We start from the raw sequence: 24,349 nt of genomic DNA, 5'->3' as shown, positions 1-24,349 counted from the left end.
TGGCTGAGGAGAGATCTGAGCATCTCCTTATTCGGGCAATGCAGCAGCTACACGGAGTTGCACTGTGGAATAATTGGGGCAGGCCCGCTTTAAAGGCGAGTGTCCATTAATAATCAAACAAAGCCAGAGGATATATCTCTGCAACACTTGGGAATTCTGGTACAGCAAATAATGCGGACATCTTCAGGGAATTCTCTCCATATCTGTATGTAAAATTGGACCTTACCTTTTGAACATCTGAAGGCACCCTCTTGAGGAAATCCAGTATTTCATTACTGTCAATACTATATGGGTTGCGCAGCTTCTTGGTAAATTTGTTAATGCCTGTGAAAACAGGAATGCATTATTAAATAAAGCCGTCGTACAGGACACAAGTTTCTATAGTTTTATATAGTTTTGTACTGTAAATAACACCTATAATAAAAAAACAGTTGTGCAACTCTATCAGTGCAGAATTTCCCCACCTTGTTTAAGTAATAGCTGAAAAAGAACATGTGCAAGAAGGGTGTCGCTGTTGCAGTAAACAGTGTGTTAAGTGGATGAGTTGTACATAAGGAACATTATTCAAATATGATCTTACCCTTTATTAACAAAGTTTATTTGTAATTATTAGAAGGACTCCTGACCACATTCGCAGTGTGTGCTGCATCCAGTTTATCAAATCACCAGTAGAGCAGGTGGTGTACAACGATTTTGAATCAGCAGTAAACGCAAATCACTTTTCAGAACCTCAGTGCCAAATGGTCTCCCCTTTGACATCCTAGGATGTTATAGTAGAACTCTCAAAAACAAATGCTAAACATCTTCCCGACTGAACCCTGTAGATTCTTCCACAAAGGGTAATAATGGTCTCTGGATTATACCAGGAGACGCAACTTCCAAACAGCAGTATTACCCTTCGACATATAAATTACTATTTACTATTTGCTCAGTGTGCAAGTTTGAAGACTGTAATGGTGTCACATACGCACACATCAGAACAGGATATCCAGGAAGTAAAGTTTAAAAAAAGCAGGAAGTTTAAAGGAGATAGCGTCAAAATTTTATGGGAAGAAAAGTTTTTTCACAGATCTAGGCACGTCTGACATTTAATGGGTGTAAAATTGTGCATTAACTAATCAATGACAAGTGTTTATCAGTCACTCAAACAGTATTTATTAACCATTCATTAATCGGTTATAACGTTTTTGAACATGCATGCATCAGGTTGTTGTAAAATCACAATAAAGATGATTCAAAGATCAGTTATTAACCCATTGGCATTAGTAATTTTATAAACAAGTGAAAGATTATGTAACAACTTTAGCTTTAGCTTACTAAAGCATCTGAATCTCATTTAAGAATAAAATATTTAATTACCCACAAATGTACTATTCATTAATAGTAGTTACAAAGTGTTAGCAGTTACTTTAATTTGAACTATAGGTACTCGGTTATAACAACTTTTTTCCACTTTTGTTTGCTTCAATATGATCTTTTTGTGCACATCTATATTTACTTTACAAATAGTTCCATACCACAGAGGGAAAAAAAATCTCTTGGGTCTTGTAATGGGACCATTATATTCACAGCTCAGTACTGCTTGTACCTCAGCATGCAGACAAAGAACCTAAGGACTTAAATATGTGCAAGAAACTTGAAAGGCTTGCCTTGCAACCACAGAGATGGGGGTTAACTGGGAAGGCAGAGGAGTGTCTCAGACTGTGTGTTTTTTGTTTGATATGGTGGTTTTTTGGTATTGATTGTGTTGAAGGCAGTGTGGAAGTACAGTGGTTGTGGGCTTACAGCTGGAGGAGGAGAGCCTGTTAAGGGCAGCATATCTCCCTGACCACTGAGATGACGGTCTATTCTCTATGACTACAGCAGATAATGAGAGGCTAGACCAGGAGCCTACAGACTGCCCAAGGACATCATGTATTATATACAGCTTGCTACTCTACCTCTGCTTTGTTTTCACACAAACCCTCGGTCATACCTCTGCTGGGCTCTGCTACATCAGCCCACACTGGGCAGAGCAAATCTCTGCAGCTGTCTGATCTCTGTGCATTTGCAGAGGTGTTGAGATGGCATAGTTCTTAAATTAGTGTACTTCATTAAATCATGGATTAACAGTTAGGAAGACTAAAAGAAGTTGTGTTTTGCAAAGATGATATAGGTATATATTTCTTTCTATAATATTTGTAGAGATATTTTTGGTTTTATATATATGTATAAGTGGATCAAATAACAAAAGGTATTAAGTATCTTTTGTGAATTAAACATGCTTGCGATTTTTCTCCACATGTGGTACTTACCCCATATCAGTACAATGTATCGCAGTGGGATCAAATACAATAGCGCTGCTGCCACAAACAGCACCAAGCAGGCCAAGCACGACAAGAATGGGACAGACCAGTTGAATATGCTGTAAAAAGAATAACATGTCCAGTTAAGTTTTATATATACACTACAACAATAAAATGTTAGTAATTTAAATGTATTATGTATAATAAAATCCAGATATTTGGCAGGTAATTATGAAATAGTCATATTACTTCTTAACTCGCTCCCCGATGTTTGCAATCTCCTCCAAAACGTTCTGGACAGCCAGCACTACTTCCTGCACCATATATATCTTATCAATCAAACCCTTTTTTCCGGGTTCCTAAAGTGAAACAAAAAAAATGCACAGACACTGATGAGGTACACTGTATGTCAATTGTTGGGCAGAGTAGACAAAGACCAGTTTATCTCTGCTGTGCTATTATGTGTGATTTATCTATTGAATGGCCCGTAATGAGCAAACACTGTACATCTTCAGACTATGCTTTTGAAGATGAGACAGACTCGGCCATCCACATAACAGCTTCAGAGCACTGAGAGATTTCAGCTTTTGTCCGTCACACACAATGGAGCTGTTGCACAAGTGCAGCACAATCAAGACTCTCCGGTAGATGAAAAGTACAGAAAATGGCCATCTGCAATCAGACAGACTAGACGACCTAGACAAGAAGTGCAGGGGCCTCACAACTTAGGAGCGATTTTATTCCAGGAACCTGCACAGGACGAGTCTGAACACGTTTTGCTTCCTAGCCTATCCTAACATTCTCAAAAAAACAACAAAAAACACACACACACACTTCAACCTGCTTAGAACACCACGCACGAATATTATCACAACCATCACGACGCAAAGCGCGCTATTTGCTTTTATGCATTGAGATAATAAACAAGGTGGAAAAGCAATAAGTCAGAACGAGAGCGGATTGGGCTGTTTGTCTTGAAATGAAGCAAACGTGATTGCATCAAACTTGGAAATAATGGCAACTGTGAAGCCTTCCAGGGCAGAGAAGTAGACTAGAGATAACACGAGTAACACAAGCTAAAGAGGGCTGAGGAGCCTCACATCAAAAGGAGGAAATAATGACAGGAATGATGACAGAGAGAAGTGTGGGAGAGTGAGAAGGGGGATGAGAGTGTTGGGGGTGGGGGTGGTTGGCTTGCTCTAATGGACCCTAACAGGAGGCTTGAGGATGTCTATATGTTTGTGTTACAAGTCAGCTGAAGCAACAGCCAGTGTCCATTGACAGGGCGCAGACAGAGTGCCTTTATCAGAGCTTCATGAGGCAGCCCCTGGGAACACGCTGTCTGCCAGCACAGAGAGACTCCCCACTGCTGGGCCCACTCTCCTCCACGAAAGGCGCAGGAAGAGAGCAATTCCCACACTAGCGGAGCCTCCCCCACTGGGCTCCGATCTGGACAGACACTGAAGGCCTAGCACTGTCCAAAAAAGGAAAAACTATCACAAATATGCTTTCTGTGAGATTAACATCTCACGGTCTCATTATGAGGAAAGACGACTATCTGTGTGCACGCTTCGTTTTTGCTCTCCCCCCTCACTGCACCGGGAAACAGAGGAAACCATCCTGAGTGTCTTTTACTCCACATCAGGTGTTAGTTGAGCTGACTGGGGACGCTTTCAAGTTTATTTTGAAGGCGCGGAACATCTTCAGAGTTTGCTAAAAGCCATTACGAACCGTGTTGGTAAGCTCCTGCAGGACTTAGACAGCCACACATCAAATGATAGCTCATTTGATATGGAGCCTCGTCAGTTAGGCATTCCTTTCCTTATTTCCATTTAAACTTGTTTAAGCAGCCCAATTACATGACTTGGAATTCAAATATATTACAGTATGAGATACGAAGCATTATTTATCTACAACGGATACGCACGCAAGGTAAATCTAGGCCCCAAAAGAAAAAAGAAAAAGAGAGAAAACCATATTGGCTTTCATTTCTAAAAGAAAAAGCAGACAAATAGATGTGCTCTGAAGTATGCATCAAGAGGCAGAGCTCTCGTGATTATCATTATTCATCTGCTTTAAGATTCCTGAAATCCTCCATCTCCTTAGCGACCAAAACTGAAGTCCTTCCTACATTAATCATGTGATGATATTCTTTGTTCATTTCTCTTTTAAGCATGTACTTGAGCGCGAAGAAAACAAATAAATAAAAGATCTCCCTCTTAAATGGGAAAGGATGGCTGAACTCGGAATGGACTAAACGAGGCCTAAATGTCTACTGATTAGAAAACCTGTGTGAAATCATAGTCTCGTTTCAGATAAAATTGTAAAAGCTTCCTTTTAAGGTGCCGTAATGGAGAACCAATTTGATCTCCCACACAAAGGTAAACATGCTCTCACAGACATGTGGAGCTATCAAAAGCTGGGGGGGGAGAAGCTCATTTAGCATCATTTTAATTAGAATAAACGGTGCCAAATTTGAATTCTCAGACTGAATCTTTTTTTTTTCTTTTTTTTTCCTGACATGGATACAAAATCTCTCTAAACAAAAAACACCTGCGTTCCTGAAACAAGCTAACAAACAATTTGCTGAGATAGGGCTTTAATGTAATGTTGGGTCCACATGCAGCACGACGTGCACATCACAGATCACGACATGGGCAGTCTGTCTGGCTGGCGTGCTCAAGGAGACCCAGCGGTGAATGTGGACTATCGGGTGAGTGATGGAGTAACCCCGCAGCCCAGTCTAGCACCCCCACAACCACCTCCTCACCCCCCCACCAACTCCCCTGGGCTGGGTTCTGCGAGCAAGTCAACCTCAGACTTGGACGCGGGGGTGTACAGGCTGTTTCCTCTTCCCTGTTCGTTTCTGTTGGAGATCTATGGACTTGTTTTGCCTCTCTGTTTCTTTATGTTATGATTAAATATTGTCTATGTGCTCCATTGATACCTAAGGCCAAAGGGAAGTCACTTTGGCCACACATAATTTGTAAGCCCTCTCCTTCCCTGAGGACAGATTTGTTCACAGGCAGGGAATCTGTTCTGTATTATCCTGCTGTAATGCTGCCTTGCCTTTCGTCTCTCTTTAACGTCATGCCTTCACATTCTTGCCGCTCTGACTGAGGTTTACATATTTCCTTCCTCAAGGGGGAAAAAAGAGGGGGAGATAAAAACATATTTGAGTGGTAATCATAACCTTCTCAGAGGGAAAAGAGACTGTGGGGGAAAAGTGAGGCTTTGAAGTCATCAAATTTAACACTGATCACTCTTTAACCCCAAATATTTTTAAAGAAGACTTTGATAGGGTGTGTAAAGCTACACTGCTTGATCTAACTGCATGATATCGCATTCAAGTGACAGCAAGACCATAACAAGACTTTCAAATAAGCCACTTTAAATTAAAGCTGACAGCTTAAAACAAACATGGGTGACTGCTTAATTAGTAAATGAAAGGAGATATTTCATTTCCTCTGAGTGTGAAAGGGCTTAGAAGGCTCATGGAAAAACCTTTCAAAAAGCTTTAAGAGGTGAAGGCTGAGTTTGCAAACACATGGTGTATATATAGAGAATCATAAACCAAAGCAGTTTGTGGGAGAAAAAAAGAGACATTTCTCGCTTATGTGTTGATAATGATTTTTCTGACCTCGTAATGTAATGATGATTTGGTCAATTCAGTTCCCAGTTCAATGTGGATAAAATGCCGGATTCTCTCAGCGTTGCCGCTGTTTGTTTAAGCCTCGGTTTGCCTGTTAGTAGCTGTGATAGGAAGTGTGGGTTTTCCACTTTGTATGTGCAGACATATCACACGAGTTTCATCTGTGAATTAGCCCGTCCTTTCAGACAGGATTTGCAGGATGTGCCTGTGTTTTTAAACAAAGCTGGCTTTTTTTTTGTAGCCCCTGGTTATCACAGCAGAATATATTGAGCACATTATGGATATGAATCCTGGGCCTAGACACGCAGCACAGGGGTCATTGCTTGGAGGCTTTGCGTTAGTTCCACACTTCATTGCCATAAAGCAATAATACACATCCCTGTTAACTTTTTTCCCTTCTGTACTAAAAAAACAGCGGGTTGAGTATAATTGAATATTATCTGCTGTGGGAAGTATAATTTTCAGGCTACTTAAAGATTTCCTGTTGTTCTGTTTTTCAAGCGATGTCATTATTATTTATGATTTCTCACAAAGGAAAAGTGAAGATAAGTGATAACCTTTTGGGGGTGTGGTATGTGTTTGTTACTGTATCCCGTTCTAAAAGATCATACTCAGTGTAACTTCTCCCTTTAGAAAAGGATGACATAAGAAAATCTACTTATTTTGTCCCCAAAAGCGGACTCGAAATCTACCTAATGATGCGGTTTGGATTTGTAGAGTGCTGCAGAAACTCTGTGCAATGCATTCAGGATTGATACTGAGTGCCCAGAGGAAGAGAACAAAGAGCTTTGTGCTACAACTGTTTCACAGACTTTGAATGCATGAAAATATGGAAAAGAGCTTCAGAGAGCTGTCATTGTGACTATGCTAAAATACTGACTAGGACCCGTGTGGCTTTTTTATTTTGTCTGAATATTTCCTGAGAAGAAATTTGCAAAAGAATCACAGCTATTTGGTTGAATCGGGTTTGTCTCTGCCACAAGCATGCACGCATCGCCATGTTTGATTTAACCTTAGTTATTCAGAAAAAAATATTTAAAGGATTTTTGCTCAAGCCGTTGTGTAAAATCACAGTGAAATGTTAAAACAGCATGCGCTAAAATATGTATTTACATTCATAGTGAAACTGAGAGGAAATAGCATTCTAGCAGAACAAGTTATCCCTTAAAATGCAAGAAGGAGACAACATAAAATACCTTCTCGTCTTCCTCCTCGTCATCACCTATGGTCATGTTCACCTAAGAGAAAATAAAGGGTAGAGGGTGAGTTCCAACGAATGGGACATGTGGGCACTGGAGCATTTTTAACAAACACCTAGTAATGAAATTTTCTTTGAGTACATTCACCCCTATTGGGAGAGGCTTGTTTCCATAGAGACTGCATCACAGGGGTGACCTCACACAAAAGCAGAGGTGAAAAAGGGCCTTCCTCACAAGAGCACTGTCACACCAAAGCAATCTCTTTTCTTCACAACATAAGCACACAGAAAAACAGAAAAGGAAAGAAAAAACACATTTAATTTGGATGTTGTTGCCTAGATCACTTTATATCAAGTCATCCCTGACCCCTCTGTGGTGCGCGCTGTGGCATTGCCTGGGCACAGAGTTGTGTCATTGCCGGCCAGAGGGTCACATGAGGGTGACAGAGGCTCCACACTGGATATGAGGTTGATCCTGGGCTTTAACATTGCCCAGGGATGGCATCTTGAGCCAGCAGCCATAAACACAATGACTGGGACAGAGATTTCGCTTTGGGGAGGGTGCGTGAGGAGGCCAGGCCCCTGGCTGGCCAGTGAGAAGGCTTACAACACAGTGAAATTGGGGGGCAGTCAGAAGTGTGAACAGCATTAACCTTCACAAGCATGTGTAGGGCGAGAATAATTTCCATAAAACTAGATAGAGAAAAGATAACACTGTTGAAAGACCTACAGTCTTCCACCTACAGATGTGGACAAACAATATCAGCAGTCTGTAAGCTGCATCGCATATTCATAGTCACTTCATTTGAGTGGCTTTTTGCTGCTTGAGGTTTTGTATTTGGAGACAACATAGAAACTAATGTTACTAGCTATGAGCTGCATACAGTGGAAAGCTGCCACAACTGACTGTAGTGTTGGGGAAGATATTTTTTGGGGAGTGGCTCAAAAAGTAATGATTTATGTTGCTGTATTTATGCCCCATGTGCACCAAAGGAAATTAATTCCTTCTACCGCTGGGTTAAAGGGACAAATCCCCCCTAAAAAAATTTACATATACACAAATTTACACATTTATCTCAGCTGTAGTCCTCCTTTATTCACAAATATTATTTCAGTGATAGTCTGCCTTCTTCTGAGTAGAATGAAACCAGATGGCACTTATCTCGAGTCTCTCAAAGCACCAAAAAATAAAATAAAGAACTATGCAGCAATGTCTCTTTCCGCACACCAGGACCTGGTCATTCAAAAAATCCAAAAACATTGTTCTTAGCTTAATGTGGAAACTGTTTTCGCTCTTACCAAACTATACAAACCAACCGTATCACTCACATGAGAAAGTCCGTCTACCCCTGGCGAGTTGCTTGTGCTGGTGACAGCACAGCAGGATGTAAACACAGTGTCCCCTCCCATTCCGATGTAATTTTAGCTGCTTGACTCTTTTGGTTGGCAGATGTAGATCGTAGAAAGAAAATAGCTACTGTTTTAAAATCTGCTCACAACAAGGTTTGTGAATCTTCACTCAAAAAAAAAAGCTGATTTAATTCAATGTAAATTTTGAAATGTAATTTTGCCACATAAGCACAAAGAATCATTTTTGGAGTGTTTTTGAGTAACCAGGTCACATTTTGTTCTTCTGCTTTGAGGATCTTGTGCCAAAAAGAAGGCAGCTTACAGGAGATAGCTCCAAAACAGGGCAATTCACACCAAAACAGGGCAATTCACACCAAAACAATCTACATGGATGAAGCACAGTGGAGGGCAGAGAGAAAAAATGTGATTGACTTTGAGATGAACTATCAATTTAACTTGTTACAAACTGTTGCACTGTAAAACCATGCATTTGAAGAAAATACTGAAGTTACGAGTCCTCATCGCTTACCAGGTCTTGGTTGTAGCTGGCCCTTCCTGTTGAGAGCTGGAAGTAGTTCCAGCCTATGAGGAGAAGCAGGAAGAGGGGAAGCATGAAGAGTTCCCAGTGCCACACTGTCAAGAGGAAGATCTGAGGAGAGAGAACATGACAGTATAAAGCAAAGCACACAGCACACACCACTGTACCCTCACCCAGCTTTCAAATCTCAGCAAACCTTTTCACAGAACAAAATATATAATGGTTTTAATCACGTCCTAAATTTCTTGATGACAGCTACAGTACTAAGCTCGTAAGATTTACAGCCAGTGGCAACAGATTTTACCCCTGGCAGTTTGAAAGTAAAAGACATTCAACTTTTAATATCATGAAATCCTATTTGCAGTATACACACAAATAGCACTGTGCTGGCAGAGTGCCTTACTGCTGAACAGAAAGTCTGACATGGATAGGCATGATATGCTGCCTTTTAACATCCACATCAAATCCTCTTAGATTCAGAGACAGGAACGCTTTCTGACGAAGCACATATGGCAACTAGAAAAGCATTTGCAACATTTACCCCCTCCGTGGCAATGATACTGAGAAAAGCCAAGACCCCTGGTAGAAATAAGATGGATCACACTGAATGAGTAATCCCTCATAATTCTGTAAAGGAGTGGTGCTAAGCACGTTGCACAACACCCACTGCATTTCACAGCAGAGCACTAATTGGACGGCTGTATTTAAACCCATTTAGTGACAGCCTAATGAGTCTGCCTCCAATGTTTGAGGAGGATCACACCAGCAGGTTGACATGGATGAAATCAAAAAAACTTTTAAATGTCCCCCACACGCTATATTAGATGTCCTAAAATGTAATAAAATGCGAATACGTGCCAGTGCACCCAACATGGCCCACTTTTATTTACCACAATTCATCTTGCGTGCTGAAATTTTGCGTATACCTTTTCTGTAATTAATGCTTCCTTTGCAAAAGTTACATTAGCTTTCATGTCCATTTCAAACGTAGTGTAACTACTATGTTGAACCCACACGACGGTCACAGTGTGCAGTCTAGGCTCAAAGAGCTGGAGGCTGCTTAGAGTATGAACAATATGTTCGAGTTAAGCTCGAGACAGGATGTGAAGCACTGAGGCCTTCAGGCCCCAATAGCAGGCCTGTAAACAGCAGACTGCTCCTGTCACAGCAACCATGCGGAGTCTGTGCATGTTGCTCTGGGGGGCAGTCTACCTATTGCCACACCAGGCCTAGGTTCAAACAGCCACCAGGGAAACGTGTACCGTGACTAATGCCGACAACACTGTGGCCCAAGAGCCCTGGGCTTCGCTACTGTACTGCTTATTATCCCCTCTATGCAACCTGGGTGGGAGGGGTGAGTGGGCCAAAGTGCCGTGCAGAAAGCAGTAAGATCACCAAGATGCAAAAAATGAACAATATAAGCAATGTGTTATTGTTACAGCTCATTTGAATTACGTACACAAAAACAAACTAGAGCTGGTAAATGATTTTAAAAAAAGGTAAACAATGAATATGCATGATGTGCAGATATAGCTGCGCTACATCTCCTCTCGGTTATGAATAACTTACGTCATGTGTTGTCACCTGAGTTCCCATGAGGCAATCTAAAGAAATGCTCCCCTCACCCCAGAGGAATTCTGCTGGCTGGTGGACAGGTAGCTTGTCATATTCCCAGTATTTTCATTAAAAAAAAAAAAGAAAAGAGAAAAAAGGGGGGAAGGGAGGGTGTGCCTGGAAACTGACACAAGCCCAGCAGGAATGTTGAACCTCCTTGCCCTCCCTGCAAAAGCTTCTACATTAACCACTAAAGTCTAATTGCTTGGTCTCTGTCTTCCTGTGCAAGTCAACAGAGGGAGCCAATTCATTTCCGCCCAGGGAGCCAGCAGAGAGAATCTGTCACAGGTATTCATAATCGCCCACTAATGCAAATTTCTTCTCACAGCGTTCTGGCTCAGTGGACAAGATAAAAGCCTACAGAAATACAATGCCTTGTGTCTAAACTGAGTGCTTAAATGAGGGTATAAACCAAAACTGTCAGAAATATCTTCTCAATTCCTCCCTCATGGTATGTCAACCCATGTGTTCAGGATTTACATGCTTTTTTTAACACTAATAAAAACGACGGAGAGAAACATCTGGGAGAGGCGCTCAGATTCCTTCACTCAGGTGCGCACACTGAGACTTGGCCGTCAGATATTCCGCAGTAATGAGAGGAGGCAGGGCTATTCCTTCCCCCTGTCTCCGCACATTCTACAGAGTTTCTGTGAAATGGAGACGGAGCTAATTCCCCACTTAAGTGGTTTATGTTTTATTAGCAAGCAGCTGAGTGATTAAAGGACATATTGGACAAAGTGCAGCCTTTCAAAAGTAAGTGTAAATTTGTAGGAAAATAATCTCGTTTTTAATTGCGTTCAGCTCCATTTCCGAGCCCAGCCGCATATTTTAATCGTCTTTTTGTCAGCATGACATTGCTAATATGTTGCACAAATACTTAAACGGTGATTTATTTCACCAAAAAGGACACAAAGCAGCAAATGAAAGCCAGAGTAGTAATAATTAATGATATACCTGGGCATTGCGGTTTACCCACAGCAAAATTGGATAACGAGCGACTTGTAATTGAACAAGTGTTGGTATGTATGTCTGGAAGGAGTGTCTCTAATGCAGGAAACCTCCCTTGACAAACACCATTTAGCTGAAAAATGTCTGTATGATTATGCACATGGTGCCTAGGGAGAAAAAAAAGAATGAATTAATAAAACTATTAGCACACGGTGGAGTAGATGATGGAGATGCACTCTCCTTAGCCACCTGTAAGCGCTTGGAGAAGGGGGCAACCCTGGGCAGAGCAATTCTGCCAGGAGGGTTAAGAACAGCCTGACAGATTTGTTTTATAGTGCCATTAATATGATTCCACTAAATGCATTCTGCGCCTTCTCATGCAGATCCCCTGGCCAGCAGAATCCAGCACCTAATAATAAAGCACTCAGCGATTAAAAGTGTGAATAAAATAACTTAAAGCTGAGCAAGCACGGGTAGCTTCCACCACCCACACTCTCCCTGGAGAGGGAGAAGGGACTGTAGCAAGAACAAAGGGACAAAGACACCTTCTATATAAGTTTCTATCACTGTAAATTGATTAACAGGGGGTGGCCCGATCTACCAACCTAAACCATTGACTGGCAGACACACCGCCAGACTACCAGGCTGCCAAATGCTCTGTTCATGCAGACAGACTATAAATATAGGCCTGATATCAGTATAAGATAAATAAAACTGTTGATAATCCAAATAAGTGTAATGTCACAGCACCAGGGCCTTCACAAAATCCTTATTGTTTCTGTTTAAAAAAATAAAAAATAAATAAAAGCTGCTTTTCCCCCCTCCCCTCAGTGTGGTACATTTCAAAAATACCCTTATTTTTAAACTATGCACCAAGCAAAAACACAAAAGATTTAATCTTGGCTCTATCTTCACTATTTCTCTTCAGTTGCACTCCACTTGGAAAGCTAAACAAAGCGAGAAGAGCGCCAGCCAGCATTATGAGGGTCAGTCATGGGGGCTGTGGACGGATGCCAGATTACGTGAACATACAGTGAAAGAGTTTAAGACGGACTATAGGCTGCAGGGTTTGTGTCTGAATGTGTGTGGTTGTGTGTGTGTGTGTGTGTGTGTGTGTGTGTGTGTGTGTGTGTGTGTGTGTGTGGCAGAGAGACACCAAAAAGGACATAATTGATATATGTGATTAATGGCAAAATATGAACGCTACAAATAGTAAAATCATAAAATTAAGTCATGAAAAAAAATCTTAGGAACTTTTACAAAACCTTGAATAATTTTTATTGTGACTAAAATTTTCCTCTTATGGGTGAAATCAAGGGCAGTAAAATGAATCTGAAAGACCTCAATTACAATACAAAAAACCCCAAACAAACAAAAATAAAAATAATGAATCAAAGGCATAAGTAGCAACTCGGCTCATGCGAGTCCTGTTTTTTTGTTTTCAGCTGAGCTGAAACAGAGTCTGGATGAGAGGGCTTATGTGGGGGACAGGCGCGGCAGGCTTTAAAGTAGCTGTAAATGCAGAGCAATGAGACATGTAATTTGTGTTGAGCTCGGGCCAGTGTGGGGACAGGCTTTCAGGGGGTGTCGGAGGCAGAGGAAGCACAGATAAGATTTCTCTTCAGGGCAGGTAGAGTGTGTGGGCAGCCATAGTGCTCTGAGCTAACGCTGAATAAATATTTCACATACCCTCAGCTCAAGTCTTATCGACTGAGGGGAGGGAAAGAGAGAGACAGTGAGCGTAAAAGGGGCTACCTTTGAAACAGGGAGCGATACGGTGGGGAAAAAAACCATGTTCCTCTTAAGCAGAGTGAAATCATTTGTGGGAGTTGCAAAGTGTGACACAATTAGGAACAAAATTTTTAAATAAGTATATACTAACATTATTTTACATACCTAAAGAAACAAAACTGACTGTTTTTTTTTTTATATTATTTAAAATTAATATTCATTTTTCTTCAGGATAGGGTATAAATAGTACAAAGGTACCAATTTTAATTATAAATGTCCAAGTAAATAAAAACAATTACATTTCTTAGGAAAGCTCAAAACCTAAATATAGTGTTATACAGCGCAACTGACATCAAATCTGTGTGCAGTACTTTTTCAAAGTCAGACCCAAATGATTAGCATTGAATGATAAGCCTATAAGTCTGCCTGCGCGGTACAATGCAATAGTGATAGCTCTTCATCAAAGCACTTATGAAGAGCAGCTGTGCAATGCGAGGCATTAGCATTTGCACACGGGGACATTTCTGGCCGTTGTCTCCCTGCCTGTCTGACACATGCCAGGGCCAGAGTAGCGCCAGTACAGGCTGGAGCGGGGCAGTCAGCGGGGGCCCCGTGGTGCCTGTCAGTAGTGGCTACGCTGACCCCGCACTCCGGCACTGGCCACTAGTGTTTAATCCGTGTCGGGAGCGTTAACACTGAGCGACCTCCCGGGTGACAGATCTGCCATGCAACCCTTCTCCCCTGAGGAGGTGTGTGTGTGTGTGTGTGTGTGTGGTGGGGGGGGGTTGGGTGGCAGTGGCACCGACTCTTTCTCCCTGTCAGCTCAGCTCACGTCGGGGCCAAGACCAGCCCCGAAACAGCCACACACAGGGGTGGACAGGTCGCTACCTCAGCTGCACAGGGAGAGGTGTCCTCTGTGAGTGGGAAGGTGGTGATGATACGGCGCAGACAATGGGGTCAAATGCAGAGCATACTTCAACTAGGCTGAAAACATGCATAATATAAAACAACAAAGCGCAACAGATGCACTGACAAAATCTTGCCTTCTCATAATACCGTAACTACTTAGTAAAACTTTCAAGTGAATTCATGCTGTTTTCTAACTGTAATGATCGGCAGTGGTTTCAGTTAATTCACGAGCGCCGGCAACTTTGAATGTCCTAAAACATAAAACATTCGCAGCCCTAATGACGTGAACGTTAGCACAGAAAGCTTATTAATCCCACTAATAACGTGACATGTTCCAAGGTTACACACTGAATTCAGCTATTTGAGGGCAGATAAATAATAATAGCGTGTTAAATCAGGAGGCACTGCTGAGCAGTTTGCAAGTAGTCACAGACTATCATTTAATAATTAATAGATCTCGGGCTAAAACACCATGAACACACACCGCCATCGCTGCCATCATTTTTTTTCTCCCTTCTAGACACATTCCCACTGCACAGCCTGTGAGAACTCCCACAGCCACAGAGATGGAGAGTGTAACCCTCATGAGACTGAAAAAAACCACTCCTTTAAGGCCTCCAACTTTTTCAAACAGAGAGAAAACAGATGTAAAGCAGAAACAAGGAGACGATTCACAGGCGCACGCGGACCTCTTGCTTTTCTCGCAAAAAGCCCAGGCACGCCGCAATGCAGTAAACCACAAAAGAGCACATCCAAGACTCACAGAGCATCTCATATTCAGGGACGGTGTTAACAAGAACAATTATGACAACTCTGATTGTGGCCTTCATCTTGGCCAGGCTGGTGTTCTGGTTAATGGCTCTGACTGCTGTTGCTCTACACAGGTGGTCTCCTGAGACCTCTGGAGCCAGATCTGACCCCGTCCTGCCCTCATCTGGGACGACGATGATTCTATCAGCCCACAAAAAAAAAAAAAAAAAAAAAAAAGAGCGCCTGCTGCAGCTGCCAAGTGTGTTTACAGCTGCACCGCATCAAACATTCATCAAATGCCATCTTTACAGTGTGTGATGTGAGGCAATCAGCATTTCACAGGCCGTCAAATGATGTCTAAAGCAGTTGTTACCTGGCAATGTCGAAAAGAAAATGGTTCAAATACTCACGAAAGGTTTACAGGTTTCTTTCTAGTTAGTCCTGACAGATGAGGTACCTCATATGTTAAAATATTAATTCTACTTAAATACTTAAAACGGTCTAATGACAGCAAAGCTCAAAATAAGCTTTCAAGTGTAAATGATCCCCCTCCTTTTTTTACCTTTCAACCATTTCATCTAAATCAAAATTGTTCTCAACTTTAAACTCCAGATTAATTTGGCTTGTTAATACGCGCTCATTTCTTTCTTTCTTTTTCATCTTTTTCTTCTTCTTTTTTTCCTGGAAGAAACTTGTGTCTTTTGGTTTAATGCACAGAATGGAAGATTTCACTCCAAGTTGTTCCCACGAATGGCTCCTGTTGGGAAAAAGTTAGTGATCTGATCTCTCCAGCGCCTCCGCTGATGTTTCTAGCAGTGCTGTAGCTCCATCTACAGGTGGTATCCTTGCGTGCAGCAAAGAACTCTGGGTGACCCCTCTGCAGTCGCTGCTGATGTATAGCACATTCATCTCGCTCAGTCTTAGTGAAAAGCACATCTAAAGGCAGTTATTTTATGAAGATTTTAGCTGTCAAATTTCCCTCTCTCTCAGAGAAAGGAACATGCTGTTGTCAAACTCTTTAAAAGCCCAGATCCTCAGCTCATTACTGTAGCATAAACAAGAAGAAGGGAGGAAAAAAAATCCAAATTTCATGTTTGTATTTCCACTTACTGATGAAAATGTTTATGAGGATTTGCCAAAACTTTGTTTAAATGCACGACAAAGATTTTTCTCCCCTTTTTCTTGTTTTTCTTTTTCCTTTCTTAAATTGCATTACCTAATTAGAGAGACTATTTTAAAACTGCAACCCACTGGTGGAAAACTGAAGGTAACTTCAAAAAGTATGGACTCTGCTGATGAGTTTGCACAGTCAAAACAAGCGACCGCCCCGCGTTCACAAACTGTAACAACACTGCAAGTCTTTCCATTCCTTACGGAGTCTCCTCTCCCACAAAAACACTCGTTAGTCGCCCAGCCAAATAAGTCAATGTGCAGCTTTCTGATTGCTACCCACGGGGGAAATCAAATTGAGATATATAAATATATATATATATATATATATATATATATATATATATATATATATATATACACACACACACAACTTGCTTATTCAGTCTTTGGAACCAGTTCACTGATCTCTGCAAAATTTGAGTACCTTGCACACCCTAAACCAACAACCTCTTCATAATCCAGTTATAAAATCTACATAAACAGGGTAGCAGCGTAGACTACGTGCTGTGTAGAGGTCAGAAAATTGGCCTGTGGGACTGAGTGATATAATAGCTAAGTATTCCTGGTAAAGCACTACGTGAGCATCCCGCAGTCCCAGTAAAAACCACAGCTGTGGTAATGCATTACAAGATGTATATAGTGTAAAAGGGTAGGACTGGTCTGCCTGCATGATAAATAATGTATTGTAATGTATATTATAGCTAGACCCACCGCTGCAGTGTTTCCAACTGCTATACCCTGAGAAGCCCTGCGCTGCCTGCCACTGTGGAAAAGAGCAGACACCAGTGGTATAATTATGCACATCTGAGAGGCAAGCAGAGGCCATCTGTCAATGTCTGAATCAGTTACCTTATTACCACTGCCTAAAGATATAAAGATAGGAGTGGGAGCTGCTTTCATTAAAGCACATGGTGGCATGCTGCTTTAGACAGCTCCAAACAGTAACTTAATTGGAAACGGTGACTTGGAGGAGGAGAAGTGACTGTACGGTGAGCGCCCTTGGAGTGGGCAGGGGCACGAGACGAGGATGGTGGCATGGCACCAGGCTTGTAATGACAGTCAGTCAGGACCTTGCGGTTGGCCTCGTTGACAGTGAGGCGGTAGCAGAAGGAGTTTTTTTTCCTGTTGCAGTATTTACAGTATTGTGATTTGCATGTTTCATTGTGCCTGTTGAAACTATAATAAATCACTGAAAAGGGGGGGAAAAAAAGAGCTTTTCACTCGCTGTACTCTCAGTCTGCTGATTAGTGGGTGATGAATAACAATGGCAGTTTCGCTCTCTTTGGGCAACTCTCACCGTCGACCTTCGACACTTAGACTATTTGAAGCGCACCTCTTCACGGGCACAGGCGTACTCTGACTGGTGTGTTACTGTCTGCTTTTTGCACGCTGGTATCAGTGTCTGAAAACGTGCCAGTTGTTTCAAATAAAAGGATAAGAATTGCAAGAATTATCATTTTCACCGACAGCGAACAGATTATACACAGCTGACGACGGGGTGGGGGGGCTACACTGCCGTAACAATGACAGTCACCATGAGAAAAGTGAGCGCGAGCCTCTTTCCTCAATTTTAAAATCTGCTGAACTCTTAAACAGCAGGTGGAGTAGAAGTGGAAATGAAAGATTAGAGTGTACCACCTCGCACTCCCATTGCCTGCGGAGGATCTAATTATAGGTGGAAGAAGATGGCCCCATCCCGCTGACCTGTCACCTGTCAGCCTGCCTATCCTCCTGCTCTCCTGCCCGTATCCATGCCTGCCCGTCTGCCTCCAAGTCTCTCGCTATCTCGCCCGCACTCTCGCTGAACTGTCTTCCTCTTTCTGTGCTCCAACTTTCTTTCCCAGATAGTAGCCTGCCTCCCACTCTCCTTATACAATTGGCTGCATTGTTCTCTGCCTTCCTGTCTGTGTGTCCGCTGTCTGCCTGTCTATGTGCCGTGCTGTTCTAAAGGCTGTGATACACTGAGCCTGGCCATTGCCTGCGGGGATTTGCACCTCAGGATCAGTGAGAAGGGCTTATAGAATACACCAGGTATGAATTGCATGTCATCCTGAGACAGAGCAGACAGAAGAAAGGCGGTGAAAGGAGAGTTCTTCACACACCCTGTCTGTGACCGCTTCCTCACCCTGACACAGCGCTGGCAGGGCTTTCATGGTAAGTGTGCACTCTTAATCATGACATTACATGTGCTGTACTGCAGGGGATTCACTGGGTGCTTTAAGATTATTTAAGCTTAGGACCTAAGATCACATACCCTCATTAAAAACAGCTAAACAGAGACATTTAAACAAGGTTCAAATCTCAGAGGCAGACTGTCACTACTCTACCCAAGGAAGCTGAGACTGTGATCCTCCTTACACCATCCCCTGGGTTAGGAGGCTTTGCTAAGAAGTCAGATGTACAAACGCCCAAACCCCACACCTTCAAATACACTCTAATGTCATCAGAAGTGAAGGAAAGCCAAGTGGGGTTTGATTTAAAGGATAAATCACATCCATCACATTGCACATGGGATAAAAACAGAAGGCAGCCATTGTTTTTCATGGGAAAAAGTCCAGCAGGGAGAGAAAATGGCTAAACCAAAGAATCTCTTCAACATCTAATTCACATAAAATGAAAGAGTTAAAACTGGGCTGCAGTGAAATGGGACAAAACTTGTTCGCCCCTAGGCTTAAAGAGAGTTCATTAACATGAGGCAATGACTTACCAGAAAGGCTATTAGACTCCGTTGCGTGCTCTCCCACTGAAAACAGCTTTTAATGTACTGTAACGTGGACAGAACTGCTGTGCTGATTTTGCGGACCCGATATATACTCTGGGCAAGAACCTAATGGGAAATAATTGGAAGAAAACACCAGTTAGTATCATTTTGATACTGGACAAAATGTTTATGACTTTGCAATGAGCTTGGATCGGCTTTACAATCCCTTATTTGCCACGTTGAAGCCAAACCCAATAAAACTAATTAGGTTGAGTAGAACAATCTGAACTACGACCTATGTGTAGATTTTTAGTGGCCACTTTTTTAGGACATTGTGAGGGGGAGACTTTATTGTAAGCTTTTAGTTTCTTTTGCAAAATCTTGCAAAAACCAATCGAAATCACCTTTTTGTTGAACTTGATGGTTTCCTCTGTTAATTTTGCCTCCTTGGGCTGGAAGGATTTGACACTAGCTCCCACCTGAGGCAAACAAAGAAAACAAACGAATGCTTCCGTTCGTTAAGACTTTTCACAACATATAATACAGGCTATTATCAACATTAACAATTTTTGACCAAGTTGATTTGATCTTTACTTTGTTGTAGATAACCTCCAGCACCAGAGTGATGCTTCCTTTAGACGCACTTCCCAGTTTTTCTTTCTTCAGTAACAGAGTTATCTCCTGGCCATTCTTAACCTTTGGGAAATTCAAAATACATACGTACATATAAAAGTGATTTGCTACTTTTTTTAAACAGATATTTATAAACTCAGCAGACTTACAGTAAGTAAAGGAATGGCCACCGTCCCCAAAAAGTTTGGGGCTTTGTCTCCATTTTCATCAAAGACTGTCAACTCGACCACATCGGTGATGTCCTTAATCGGGCTGCGAATGAGTAATTCAAATGTGATCAATATTAAATTATATATCCCAAAAATTTGCTACAGATTTGCTTTTTTCCCTACTTGTATTACTTACAATGTAAAGGATTTTTTCCACTCTGGATTTACATTCTTATAGACTGTGTGAGTTTGAAGTTTAGAGTTCCCCAGCTCTATAACGCACAGGGCGTTGCTTTTTCCTGCAAAACAGCAACAATGTGATGTATCCACAATTTCATTGCACATGTTCAATGGCAATAAAGGGCTATTCTATTCTTATCTAAGAAATGAATCTGAAAATTAAAAAAAGATGATCTGGAGTAGCTGAATACCATTAATGTCTGTAGCAGGGAGATCATTTGCCCTGATTACGCCAACCTGAAGGATGCCAATATCTCTCATGCAGTTGTGCGAGTTTTTTAAGCTCTGGAAAGATGAAATTGAAAAATGTTAAACAAAGAAGGCATAATTATTCAGTGTGATACTGCTATACATATATTACATCATATATTCATCTTAAGCAATCCCATCTACATCCCAAACTTGAACTCATTACTGAACCGGTTGGTGTTATGTGCATGACTACTATTGTCCTGTTTTTCTTTTTAACATTATACAGGTACAAAAGGAAAAACGTACAAATTTCTCCACCACTTCGTCTTTCTCATCAGGTTTTGACAAGGTAGCATTTTCGATGTCAGAGATGGAGACCCCCCAGACGGATCTCAGGGTGATCAGAAACACCACTCTGCCTTTTCCTGGGTTCAGCATATAGGAGTAGAGTTGCTTCTCATTAACCGTAAGTGTCGACACGTCAACCTCAAGCCTGGCGCACAAAAAAGGAGATTCGCTCAATTGAAACAATTTGTAAGGAGTGTGAGTTCCTCGGGTGAGCGAGTGTGTGGGCAAATGTAACTTTACGAACCAGGGAATACTCACATCCCCCATGATTCTTCACTCTTCCTCCCTCTCTTTGAGCACATCTCCACCTGTAGAGGTTCCTGGTTATCTTCAAACTGATTGAAGTCAAACTGCTCTCTCCACTGGGGATTTGGCTGAATGCAAAGGTTCTAAGGGCAGAAAAGATGCGGCTTCAGCACATACAGTAACACAGAAACACACACACATACACGAGCGCGCACAAACACTTTGACGCAATGTCAGGTTTAATGCATTATCAGACTGAGCAGCTCCTGCATGACGGCTGGATTAAGTCTTCACTCAGTCCTACCAGAAAGAGGCAGGAGAGGAGAAAGAGAGGTATGTTGCGCGTATGTGTATCTATTTGTGTGTGCTTGTATGTGTACACCTCAGTAGCCACTGTGGGATTGTAAACACTGACAGCTTCCAATTAGAATCAGCTTTGTTCAACAAACAAACAAGCAGAGAGGAAAGCAGAGAGGTTTACAAAGAAATGACACGACAACATGAGACAAGTGCACCATGGAATCATCAGGGGGGAGGCCAACAAGTACAGGTAGATGAACAGGGCATGCTGGGTATGCAAATGAAGGCAATGAAGCCCGGCACTCGAAGCACAGTTAGAAGTGAGTGGCAGCCTTGCCCAGTCTAATGAGCTGCCTCTGCCATGGCCCAGTGAGCCAAGGTGGAGGTGAGTCAGTGGCAGGCGCCTGCTGGGAGAGAAAAGCGGGGAAGTAAGAGAGTGGGCCTAGGAAGAAAGTTAAAGTCTAAAGAGCAGACATTAAAAAGACAGAGGAGCACGAGTAAAGCGAGTGTAGGAGAATTGCAAAAAGAGAGCGACTTTTAATGAGACCAGTCCAACCTTGCTCTTGTACTTCTGATCACCGAGGCGAAAGCGGACGTAAATGTCACCCTGGCCACACTGCGGCATGTCCTGTCCCTCCACCAAGGTGATACAGAGCACCCCGGTCCACATCTGGTTCCTCAGCTGATTCTTCTGTGTTTCAGCCGAGCGCTGAGCCGGCGTGGCCTGGTTCTGCTGCGGGGCAAAGATGCACACAGATAGTTAGATCTTTTTCTCTTTTCTTTTTTTTTCCTCAACGCAACATGCGCGCAAGCTTTGTGAGATCGCTTCCCTTTTACCTGCTCCCGCCTCAGCCTGGCATCTCATCATGTTCACAGAGTGCACAAAAGTAGGACAAAGGTTTACATTATACAGTGCATCTCTGTTGGTGCACATTAGCACATCTCTACTGACAGGCGAGCCACACCATGGCGGCTCCTGGAACGAGAGGAAGAGAGGGACGTCAGCGAGCAGCCAGATGTCCCTGGCTGTGACAGTCCCACTCATCACTGGCTCCCAGACTGAGTGTGGGGAGGCAGGACACTTGGCATACTGCACCAGAGACAGCAGGCAGCAGTGAGTAATGATGCAAACCACACAGCTCTCTCTCTCTCTCATCAGCAAATTATGCATACATGCAGCATGTATAGCCAGCATCAGAGTTTTACTGCATGTTAGCAAATGTATCCACTTTGAATTCAGCCAGCAAAGTAACGAGTGTTTTTCTGCTCAGGTGAAGATATCAAACTGACCAGGGTACTGTGCTTTCAATAAGCCTTCAAGAGCAGCAAATAATCCACTTCTCCCGCCGTGTGTCACAGAGCAAGTGTGAGAGAGAACGAGAGACCTTGATATGTTTCCATGTTAGAGTTCCCGTGAGGCTGTGCGGTGATAGGCCAGGGCTGTAAAAACAAACAGCACAGAGGTTGTGTAGGGCTGACTGTAATTAAAGCGAAGGAGCGTAATCTGCTCTCGCTTCTTTGATTGCCCGGCTCCTTCGGCTGCCCCGGCGACGGCGCTTCAAACAGCCCCACTGCAACTCCCCTGCCACTCCGGCCCCTCCTCAATAGCTACGGGGTCGCAACCCACATTGCCACCCAATCCGGAGGGGATCAAAGCACATCTCGGGGACCTGAATTAACATGGAATACCACAGGCACAGCCCTATAAATATCAGGCCCTTCAAAAGAAGAGGAACAGAGGGAGTGGAGGAGCGATATAAAACAGGCCTCAGCCAAGTCATCCCAAGTGTTTATCTTGGACACATTTCTATCTCAGCGGCCAATAAAACAATTCCACTTAACTGTAAGTGGCCCCTAAAGAGAATCTATTCCTGGTCTTAAAAGGGCTGTGCGATTGCTTCCATATGGTGGGACAGCATGGGGACAAGCATGATGAGCTCAGACCCAGGTCCATTTGGCTGGTGTCTCAGCACTGTCCATCCACAGCTGTGATATTACATCCTAACATCTGGGTTATTGCCCGCTATGCCTGGGAATTATCAGCCTTGCCGATCTTAGTCATCCCACACTGGCAACATGCCTCCAACAGCCAAGCCCCCCCCGCTCCCCTTCCCTTCCGCTTCTCCCATACGCCCCCTCCTGTTTGAAACACTGTCACACAGCAGACTTTTACTCAGGCACTTGCAATTCCCTGTCTCTGTCGTGGTAACACAGAGGGAGAAAATGATGTTCTGACGGAGGGGGAGTAGAGCTGCAAGAGCCGGGTATTCAGCACTTCCAGGATAGGTGTTAAACGCAATAAGATATTGTACGTTTGTCAAAAAAAAAAACATGAAATGGCGGGGGGGGGGGGGGGTAAAAATGGCATTGTTACATTGTTAAATTAGCACCGTGATTTAGGCAGGAGAACAGCGCGCAGAGTCCCGCCACACATTTCTGTCTCCCTTTGAGTATATTTAACCATCTGTAGTGGATAACCTACAATGTGTATGAAAATGGCATTCATTCCTTTGTCATCTAATTTCAAATTGAGACTGCCTACTGGACCATCAAGAGACTGAACAGTGGCAGATGTAGTGACAGCATAGGTGTGAAAATAAACCCAATCGCTGCAGTGTGAGTCCCAAACAGCAACCCTCCTATTTCACTCTGAATCTAATTACTGCTTCAATATATTGAAAACCACTTGAGAAGAGACGGAACTTTGTTTACCACAAAACCAAATACTGCTCTATAATGCTCATCAAAAGGCTCTTTCATGACAGCATATTCAGCGAATACTATTACTTTGATTTTGATCAGAATGTAATATTGTACCATACTTTCTTTACACAAAATGATTCCACTGACTGAATATAGTATGCATTGCTAAAACGGTTAACTATAAAGCAGAAAGGAAATAGGCTGTGCTGATAACAAGGTTACACACAAAAGCCTGAGTCCTGAACATATGCCTCGTTCTTTGTTGCACCATTGTGTAGTGAGCTACTGCCCCCTAGTGAGTTAGATTAGCCTAACCATAAGCGCTAATGAGGAAATTAAAAAAATATCATGGCATTAAAAGCAAATGTGAAGATTTAAAAAACCCATACCTTATTTCTTTTGGGTCCAAATCTCTATAAAATTGAGAAGAATTGCAATGAATGAGTGCATAATAGCAGGTAAGAATATAGATTTTCATCACACAAACACTTGTAATGTCTGAAATATTCCTACCGGGCCTTTTTTGATGGTGGCGTCTCTGAACATCAGGCAGACATCAACAATAATGACTCCCATGTCATCTTCTTTGCTTTTTGGATCTTCGAGACGCAACTCCATTTCATTGGTTCTGTGAGGAGACAGGAAGGGTATGAAGATTAAAAATGAGAAGACCCCTTGTGCATAAACTA

At 42.5% G+C, this 24,349-nt stretch overlaps 1 protein-coding gene across 2 annotated transcripts in view; it reads right to left on the bottom strand.

The window, feature by feature from the left end:
- The window catches only part of mctp2a (multiple C2 domains, transmembrane 2a), a 31,788-nt gene that overhangs the window by 1,970 nt on the left and 5,469 nt on the right, over positions 1–24,349 (bottom strand). For both annotated transcript variants that reach the window (XM_085357392.1, XM_085357393.1), the window contains exons 6-21: positions 24,174–24,288; positions 24,050–24,073; positions 21,514–21,690; positions 20,670–20,800; positions 20,370–20,556; positions 20,063–20,156; positions 19,828–19,930; positions 19,632–19,734; positions 19,444–19,545; positions 19,254–19,328; positions 18,856–18,975; positions 9,015–9,134; positions 7,134–7,175; positions 2,535–2,644; positions 2,295–2,404; positions 227–324 (exon numbers count right to left, since the gene is read on the bottom strand). In XM_085357392.1, the coding sequence (XP_085213518.1) occupies positions 227–324; positions 2,295–2,404; positions 2,535–2,644; positions 7,134–7,175; positions 9,015–9,134; positions 18,856–18,975; positions 19,254–19,328; positions 19,444–19,545; positions 19,632–19,734; positions 19,828–19,930; positions 20,063–20,156; positions 20,370–20,556; positions 20,670–20,800; positions 21,514–21,690; positions 24,050–24,073; positions 24,174–24,288 (1,711 nt within the window). The remainder of the gene's footprint in view (positions 1–226; positions 325–2,294; positions 2,405–2,534; positions 2,645–7,133; positions 7,176–9,014; positions 9,135–18,855; positions 18,976–19,253; positions 19,329–19,443; positions 19,546–19,631; positions 19,735–19,827; positions 19,931–20,062; positions 20,157–20,369; positions 20,557–20,669; positions 20,801–21,513; positions 21,691–24,049; positions 24,074–24,173; positions 24,289–24,349) is intronic.

Source organism: Diplotaxodon limnothrissa, linkage group LG7, assembly GCF_057381915.1.
Source record: "Diplotaxodon limnothrissa isolate DT_005_m linkage group LG7, D_limnothrissa_male_GT1.1, whole genome shotgun sequence".
NCBI lineage: Eukaryota > Metazoa > Chordata > Actinopteri > Cichliformes > Cichlidae > Diplotaxodon > Diplotaxodon limnothrissa.
This window is presented reverse-complemented; position numbering and strand designations above follow the sequence as displayed.